The sequence below is a fragment of the Arachis hypogaea genome, chromosome 16, assembly GCF_003086295.3.
Source record: "Arachis hypogaea cultivar Tifrunner chromosome 16, arahy.Tifrunner.gnm2.J5K5, whole genome shotgun sequence".
In the NCBI taxonomy this organism is placed as follows: domain Eukaryota; kingdom Viridiplantae; phylum Streptophyta; class Magnoliopsida; order Fabales; family Fabaceae; genus Arachis; species Arachis hypogaea.
This window is the reverse complement of record NC_092051.1, coordinates 8,629,808-8,639,185: the sequence shown is the minus strand read 5'-3', so window position 1 is coordinate 8,639,185 and position 9,378 is coordinate 8,629,808. Positions and strand designations below refer to the sequence as shown.

At 32.3% G+C, this 9,378-nt stretch overlaps 1 protein-coding gene and 1 non-coding gene across 2 annotated transcripts; one reads left to right on the top strand and one right to left on the bottom strand.

Annotated features, from left to right (window-relative positions):
• Positions 1-3,872: 3,872 nt before the first annotated feature.
• Positions 3,873-3,946, bottom strand: TRNAN-GUU (transfer RNA asparagine (anticodon GUU)). Its single transcript has one exon. It is a non-coding gene; the product is annotated as a tRNA-Asn (tRNA).
• A 74-nt stretch (positions 3,947-4,020) lies between these two features.
• LOC112755791 (glycosyltransferase-like At2g41451) lies at positions 4,021-9,089 on the top strand. The gene is made up of 11 exons (XM_025804085.3): positions 4,021-4,598; positions 4,858-5,007; positions 5,181-5,233; positions 6,031-6,139; positions 6,241-6,375; positions 6,475-6,519; positions 6,735-6,922; positions 7,343-7,484; positions 8,026-8,072; positions 8,154-8,241; positions 8,363-9,089. The coding sequence occupies exons 1-11, from the start codon at positions 4,224-4,226 to the stop codon at positions 8,648-8,650; spliced, it is 1,620 nt and encodes a 539-aa protein (XP_025659870.1). The 5' UTR covers positions 4,021-4,223; the 3' UTR covers positions 8,651-9,089.
• Positions 9,090-9,378: the final 289 nt, after the last annotated feature.

The window sequence follows — 9,378 nt, the reverse complement described above, 5'->3', positions numbered from 1 at the left end:
ATGGCCATTTTCAGCTGCACTTTTTTTTTTTTTTTTCTGTGAGAGCTGAAATCTCAGTCAGAGGTATTGTCTCTGAAAATTGTGATGGAGATTTGATACTTCATTCGCAGGGAGATCCATACTCCGCATAACATGCAAAAAAGTAGTTTTTATGAAGAAAAAATAAACAAATCTTTAATATCAGTGACATAAATATTTTCATGGTTTTTTTTTTCATATCTATATATGAAAGTCCCATGGGACTTCCTTAGATATTATTCACAAACAGAAAACCCATCAAAATACAACGATTTACATATAAATTAAATAGGACACCAATATAAAAAGAAAGTTTAATTAGGACAAATAAATAAAAATGTTTTCTAATCATTTTATTAATGTAAATTACTCATATATATATAATTTCACCCGAACAATATCAACTGAATCCTATAACTTACAAGCACTTGATAATTCGTTATTATTCTATGTAAAAACTAATTAATTATATATACTATAATTTAGACTAATAATAAAATATTTAATTTTTGAATTGGTCGGAAAATCAGTTCATTTATTTATTTAAACACAAGCGTAAAACTTCAAGTTTTGATTTGTGTATGAAAAAGCATAAAAAAATAACTGATTATAAACAATGTGAATAATAATAATAAAATAAAGGTGTGATAAAGTAATAAAAAAAAGGGTATGATATTATACATTTGAGTTTGTTACCAACCAAAAACAAAAAATAAAATAGAAAAAAGCAAAATACTTCTACTATTACCTGATGTGGTCCACACGATGTTTAAATGTGGCGAAAAGTCGTAGGCTAATCATTTTTATATTTTTTTCATATGCTACGCATTACAATTTAAAGAATATTTTTCCACAGCTATATGGTAAGAAGTGCATTAAATTTTGAACTAGTAAATTCAGTATGTGTTGAAATCTTGCAAATCTAGATTCAATTCCCTATAAAGGAATTTTTGTCCCAATCAATATATATAATTTATATATGCTAACTTTACATCCTTTGATGGGTATTATTCAATTCAATTTCTTAGTCATATGGTTCAGTGACCATTCTAGATAGGTGACATGTGTATGATAAAGAGCAATAATAGTACTTTGCCCCATAAAATTTAAAATTATTAGTAACAAAAAATCGCATAATGCATGCTTCATGTGATGATGATATATGATGCCTATGCCTTTGAGGACAAAACATTTGTGACAACAAAAGCTTTTGGCTTCTTCTTTGAATTGTAATTATTTAATTTATTTATCTTTGGCTATTAGCTTATGTTCAATTGCAGGCTGAACCCCTTCTTTTTTTTTTCTAAAGATGATTTCAAGAATATGATCTCGAATTGGTTTTATGAAAAATGCTTCTAGAAAACAGTAATTAATTAAAATAGCTGCAATTTTTTTTTAAAATCCACTGACCAAATAGCGGCGGTTTTGAAATCGCCGCAAAATCAGTTATTTGATTTGCGACGGTTGTGCCGGCGGTTCTTTAGAATCCCCACAAAATCAAATTTCCACCCCCTAACTTGCAACGCTTGTTAAATCGCTGATATGTTGTTTTGCGGTGGTAAAAAACCGCCGCAAACCCTATAAAAACCGCCGCTATTCGACGTATTTCTTGTAGTATAAAAATACTAAAAATAATATTTCATGAAAGGAATAATTCTGCTAATATATATATAATAAAATGTTCAATTCTTATTCGGATTGGGTTAATGATTGGTCCATTCTTTTCTTACTTTAGTATTTATAATTAAGATAGAATAATACTATTCATTCTTTGAAGTAGTTGTAAAATATATATAAATATTGAAAAAAATAATAAATTATTTTTGGTAACACATAAAATTATGTTAGTAGTAAAAATTATTTTTAAATATGTAATATATGTCATTAATATTCATTTATTTATTATAATCGAAGTGATTATATATCATATAAAAATTAATATGTAGGTTAACTAATTTTGTAACACGTTCTTTTGGAGGAAAAAATACTGTTGTAATTATATATCTTTACCATAAGTGTAAATTGTTTTGGAGCTAATTAAATCCCATACTTTCTAGTCACCAAAAAAAAAAAAAAAAAAACCCATACTTTCTTTGCAATAATTCTGGTAATAACCTTTTAGGCAAGTAACAAGAAATTTTAGTTTTACTTTTTCTCCATTATCACCCTTTTGCAAAAAGTGTGTTTTAGCATTTAGATTTTCAACACATCATTTCTTGATCCGCCATCACTTTAATTTGTTCTAGAAAATTCAGTTAAAAGTCATTGTTATATGTTGAATTATAGTGTGTGTTAGTTCCTCTTTTTATCATTGTCATTAATTTAATTGTATAGGTGATTTTATTTGTTAACGTGTTTTCCCACCTTTTAGTGAAAAAAAAGGCTCAACAAAAGGGTCTTGGTACCGTGGCTTAATTTGGTTTATATCTTAATGACGACAAGGCCATAAATTATTCCTTTTTGAATACGAGTTGTTTAACCTTTTTCAAAATTGTTTTTCATTTTTTTAAAAAGAAAAAAATATATATTTACGTAATATTTAATTATTATGAAAAATCATGATAAATATAATTATATTACTATATATATCATGTATAATTCAATTGGTTGGAATCCCAAATTTATTTAATAGTAAATGATAATATATATCCCATACATAATTTGAGATGTTAATAATATGTAATATAAAAATTTAAAGGAAATAGAAAAATGTTAGGTATACAAATTATTTTTTACCCTTCATCACATATATACACATAGGAATATTTACTTTTTGCTATTTTAAGATTTGAATCTATTAACATTTATTATTGACTTATAATCTCATTATTTTCATCCTAATCTAGCTAGAAGGTGTCCATGCTGATTTAGATATTAATTAAAGGGAAGGGATGAAGATAAGTATTGTGATAATGACCCTTTAACTCTAGCTTAGCTTGATTGTCTGCCATCTTTTTATATTTTAATCTTAATTTGTTGAGTTATGTTGATGTGTAACTCATTCGAACAAGGAGAAGGGTTCTTTCAAAATTTTTTATTATCAATTGTTTTAGAACTTTATAGAATATCACCAATTTTACATGATTTTCTCGTTAATTATTTCTTATCTCTGGAACACTAATAATCTTCTTATATAAAGCTCCTTAAAAGGCGATTTAAATTGAACAACCCTCAATTTGTTTTGCAAGTTATGCTTCAATACATGGTAGAAATATGACAATTTTTTAAATGTTTTGTATGTGAACACCCAAAGTTTTGCATACAATTCTAACCCATATCATTGCACACCTTTGAATTTCATTATATAGCTCTAAACTAATTAATTGTTACCCCTTAAATTATATTCATGATTTTAAAATTAATTATGTTAAGTATATATTAAAATTAACTACTAAAATTAATTATCGATATAAAATAATTTTTAAAATATAATTAATTTTAATATAATAGTATTTTTATTTTAGAAATTAGATGCGCTCCCATTTTTTGAATTAATCACCAAATTTAGTACTTAGCATTTAGCAATGCAAATGTAGCCGGCATCTATCACCCTAACACACAGATAATAACTATGGTTATTCTATATTATCTGTTTTTTTAAGTTTGGTCAAAGCAATGCATAGGAATTTAAAGTTTATTCAAATTGTGTAGTCTTCTCTTTATAATTCATTAATTCTATCATTGTATTAGGTATACAGAAAAAAAGGGTTAATTTTTTTCAATAATGTGAACTTTTTTTATATGCAATTCTAAATCAATTACACGTGAATAAAAATTCTTGGTTGACAATTATTTGTTCTAATTCAAAACTTGTATTGCCACTTGACCAAAATTTTTATAAAATCTTTTATTTACGCTAGAAGGAGGGCTTGAACCTCCGACCTTGTGGTTAACAGCCACACGCTCTAACCAACTGAGCTATTCCAGCTTATTAATAATAAATTTCGAAGAAAAAAATTATAATGTAATAAATAAATAAAGAGAATGAAGAAGCGGTTAATTGAATAATGGATGAACTGAAAAACCAACGACAAAACGGCTCCCACAGTCTCATTCTCTTCTCTCTTTCAGTTTCCTTCTTCCTTCGCTTTCTCTCTCAACACAAGAAGCTCAATTCTATTCATATATATACATAACCTTACACCAAACAACAACCACCACATTTCACATTACATGCACCCAACAACACCACCTTCTTCTTCTTCATGGCGGGTCTCTACTCTTCTTCGCACAGACCCACCTATTCTTCTTCGTCTTCTGCTTCTTCATCTTCGTCTTCGAGGCTTCTCCTCTTGCTCACGGTGCTGCCACTCACCTTAGCCTCCTTCGCCTTCGTTCTCCAATGGCGCGGCGGAGTCACCGACCCTCTCTCCCGCTGGTCCCCCGATCAGCCTGACTTCCCCGGTATGTCGTCCGACGCCGACGGAGGAGCCAACTCCCATCCCGCCGGAACCTCCCACCTCCAAAGCGCCAGCTCCGACTGCGCCACCATCCTCCTTGGCCACTCCTCCAATAACCACCCTTCCTTTCCGTACTTCCGCGACTGGAAGCTCGATTACTCCTCCGATCTCAGGCCCAAGGTCTTGTTCTCAATTCGAGATCCAATTCCATCGTCGTTTTGCTTTGCTCTCTTCTGCGTTTTAGTCTCAATTGTGATCGTTGCTTTCGGTTGACCCTTGCTTTGGATCTATCTGCATAAACCCCTTTTGGAAGATTGAATTTTGAAATTTCCGTCTCATCAATATATGATTTTTATTATTATATTTTTTTAATATTCATCAGTGAAGTTTAAATTTTTTCGTTAAAGAAAAGCTCTTTTTTTTTTCCTTGGTGTGGCAGATATGCATAACAACGAGTACTTCAGCTGGTTTGGAACAGACTCTGCCATGGATCTTCTATCACAAGGTCATTGGAGTTTCCTCTTTCCTCCTTTTCGTGGAAGGGAAGGCTGCATCACCTAATGTATCTAGAGTCCTCGAAAGCATTCCTGTGAGTTCAAGCAATCTCTATCTTGCATTTTAAATTGTTATTATTAACTTTTTTAATTCAATTAGTACTGTTGTATCAGTAATCAATTTGTTTTTATGATTTTGGTTAGGCTATTTTAATTTATGCTTTGAACCTTTTTGATGCTCAAATGAAACGTCTTTTTCTTGTTTCAGGGGGTTAAAGTTATATATAGAACTAGAGAGTTAGAAGAACAGCAAGCTAAAAGGTATGCGTGTTCTACTTTGGAAACTTTTTTTTTTTTTAAATTTTTGGTGTAATCAATTTTCTTTCTTTCTTATTAAATGGCCTTTTCCCCTTTGGTGGAGCCACTGACTGTTTAACAATCATCATGATTGAAACAAAACGTAAAGAACAAGAAGTTTTGTGCATTATTGACCAATTGGCCATGTAGACTTAATGCTAGCGTTTTTTTTTACTGGGTTTAACGTTTAACATGTATTGTGGATCTGGCTTGGCTTATTATTCTTATTCTCTGTAGATTTGTCCCCATAGATTTGTGGCAGAGACATTTTAGTTTGCAAATATTCTAGTATGTTTTATCTAGTCATGATAAATGTAACGGTTTGGTAGTTTCTACTGGAAAATTGAAAGATTGAAGCTTTCAATGCATTAAAAAATTTAAAAGCTTCAATCTTAGGTAATGTTAACAAGTGCCATAAGCCAAATAGTAATATTTGTGAGCCAAACCCTAAAAGTAATAGTAATGTTACTGGATTGTTATTGTGAGCTAGTGGTTACTTGTCCTAAATGCAAAATGTTCCAATCTATTGTCTCCCCACAACAAAGGAAGCCAAATACAACCGCCAGACTGCTCTCTTTATTATGGAATGCTAAATTGTGATATAAACAGCCCATTTAAGATAATGTTATCAGTTTCTTCCTTAGTGTGGATTCTTTAGATTCCGATATTCTTAATGTTTATGCACACAGGATTCTGCTTTTTAAATAATGTGCCAAATCTTTTGTAATCCCTGTGTTAATAAGTATTTTGTTACCTACCAGTCGAATATGGAATGAGACTTGGTTGGCTAGCTTCTTCTACAAACCATGCAACTATGAGTTGTTTGTGAAGCAATCTTTGAACATGGAAATGGCTATTGTCATGGCAAGGGTATGGTTTGTTTTCCTTGTGCTAAATTATTATCTCTATATAAGTATATATGATATTAATCCCTTGAAGGTCTTACCTTTTCACGATGCTGTTATGTTCAGGAGTCTGGAATGGATTGGATCATTCATCTGGACACTGATGAGCTAGTATATCCAGCAGGAATACAGGAGTACTCTTTAAGACAGTTGCTATCTGATGTTCCTGGAAATGTTGATATGGTTATTTTTCCAAATTATGTGAGTGCATGTGTTTTATTTAAGATTCTGAAATTACTATCATTCGACTTAATTAGATGATCACACTGTGTTCGTTTGCTGGAATAATGTTTCGTTCAGGAGAGCAGTGTTGAGCGAGATGATATCAAGGAGCCTTTTAGCGAGGTATATACATAGATAGCTTTTGTAAGGTTTTGAACATATAATTGAATCTGTTTCTGAATCCAGGCACTTGGCACATATTTAACATGTAAATATAAATCCAATCCAGATTTTACTTTGTAGCCCTTCTGCTGCTCTGGTTCATTCTGTTCCAACTTACTCTGTCCCAAATGGAAACAAGTAATATTTGACATATTTATCTTATAATGTTTTCATAGGTTTCAATGTTCAAGAAGAACTATGACCACCTTCCAAAGGATGTATATTTTGGAAATTACAAAGAAGCAACTCGTGGCAATCCAAACTATTTTCTTACTTATGGAAACGGGAAAGCTGCTGCTAGGGTTCAGGATCATCTCCGTCCAAATGGTGCTCACAGATGGCACAACTATATGAAGACACCTAAGTATGTTGATTCTGCTTATTTCATTGAATGCATTTGTATGAAAATTTGCAACATTCTTTTATAGTCAAGGGGACATATTGTTGCATCTGTTTGTAGTTTGTAGTTTGGTGTCTAATTATATGCCAAGTTGTCTTGTTCGAAGATTAAAAATAAAAATTGTGTTTGCTGGTCTCATATTGAACAAGTCACATTTGCCTCTTCAAGCTTAGTGCAAACTGTTGGTCTCATATTGGCTGGTCTTGACAATCTTACAGCATTTTATGCTACTTTGGCGAGCCTCGGGTTACTAGTCAGCATTGACTTTTTCTGATTAAATTGACATAGCGATAAAAAAATACCCCCAAATTCTAATATTCTATTAGTGGTTTCGAACTTTCTGAACATAATTTGCACTGATCCAGATGTCATATATGTTCACAGTGAGATCAAGTTGGATGAAGCAGCTGTTCTGCATTACACATACCCCAAATTTTCCGATTTGACCTCAAGACGTGATCGGTGTGGCTGCAAGCCAACTAAAGAAGATGTTAAAAGATGCTTCATGTTGGACTTTGACAGAGCTGTGAGTTCTTTTTCATGCTTGCTTAGCTTCTGGTTCTGGTTTGAAGTATTACTAGTTTTTATCCGAACTTTGGAGTGAATTATGAGTACCAGATTATCTTTGATTACTACATTCTTTTTCTTTTCCCCATTTTCCTGTTGATTGGGGTGATCGCTGCATTCTTATATTACAAGATTTTGTACATCTATTGGCATGTATTTAAGTCTTGCACACAGGTTTCCTGGTTAAGTCATAACAAAAGTCGTGTCTTTTCTTTTAAGTTTGCTTTAATTCTGTGCATGGTTGGGTGACACACTGTCATTTTTTCCCCCTTTCTTCAAATCATATAGTCGTCTATTTTAATAGTTATTCTATGAAGTCGGTACAACAGCACATCTTTTCTTTTTCCCTCCTTTGATGACTGAACTCCATGACATGATGTGAATGTGTCTCTAGTTTTCTTTTATTCCTCCTTCATGGTTGGATAGGTGAAGTTCTGGATTTTCTTCACGTGCATGGGTACGTATTTTGTTTTGATGAATGCATTTAATGTATGATGTAGGCATTCATAATTGCTTCAACTGCAACTGAAGAGGAGATGCTTCAGTGGTAAGTTCCCCGAGCAGATTCAACTTCACTTCAAATTCCCAATTTATTTGCATTTTAAAAAGGAATTTTCATTTGATATAGGTATCGCGAACGCGTTGTGTGGACAGACAAAACACTAAACCTGAAGCTTTTGAGGAAGGGCATCCTGACTCGCATTTACTCTCCCATGGTATGGTCACTTGCCTGACATCCATGTTGTGGTTTCTCTCCAACCAATTTTATATATTCATCATCTGCATAGTATCTGAGTAAACAGTCTGAACTTTCTTCCAAAATAATTATCTTCTCAGGTTATCATTCAGAGTTTGAGGGAATCCGGAGTTTTTCGTTCTGTGATCGCGAAAGCAGCCGAAACAACACTATCAAAGGACAACTTTTTAAAATCTGTTGATATTAACAACTCAACTAGGAATGGCAGATCAGAAAACATTTTCTCTAGAAAATTCGATGCAAATGGAGTATCCCAATCAACTGCAAGAAGAATTTTGGAAGTCATAGATGATGGCTTAACCCCTTCAGCAGTACCACCATTATCTCCACCCAGACTTGATCTCTCTAACCCCATTACATCTTCATAGTTTTTTTCAAAAAAAAAAATTTTTCCTGACTCCTTACCATTGTCAGAACTTTTAAGGAGGATTTATACTTGAATTGTGACTATTAAGGTGAGCCATTCAGTTTTTTGGATTCTTGGAAATTTTTTCCGATCATTTATCCAAGCGCTCGTGTAAATTTCAGGTTTAGATTTTTAGGCATAGTATAGGAATCACACATAAATTTTGTTAGCAATATCTTCATGATTCTTTTCTTCCTTTTTCCCTTTCATTTTTTAGAGACTTGAGTTGAGCCATATTGGCTGTGGTCTTGATGGAAAATAGTGGCTTGTTGAAACTCTTTTCACACATTGGAAAACAATATTATACTGATCAATATTTTCTTCTCCCAGTTGGAGGCTGAAATGATTGATGAAAGTGAGAAAAATTGTGAATGGTGTATTGCCAATCATTTATAGTTCAATATGTTGTTGAAGAATTGATTTTATTGTTACCGTTGATGTAAAGGAAGGTGATAGTTTTACCTACGTGGAAACAAATAATCAAATATAGGTTTCTTTACATGGCAATTCTAATCTGGTTTCTTTACATGGAAGGATGATAACGTATTGGAGAATGGAGATTCAGATGATAATCATAGTTTCTGGAAAGATTGATAGTTACATTCACCAAAAGTACATAGAGAATCACCTACAAAACAATGCCTTGGATTCATAGCTAGCAACAAGGTTGTCATTGTGAATCTAACGTTT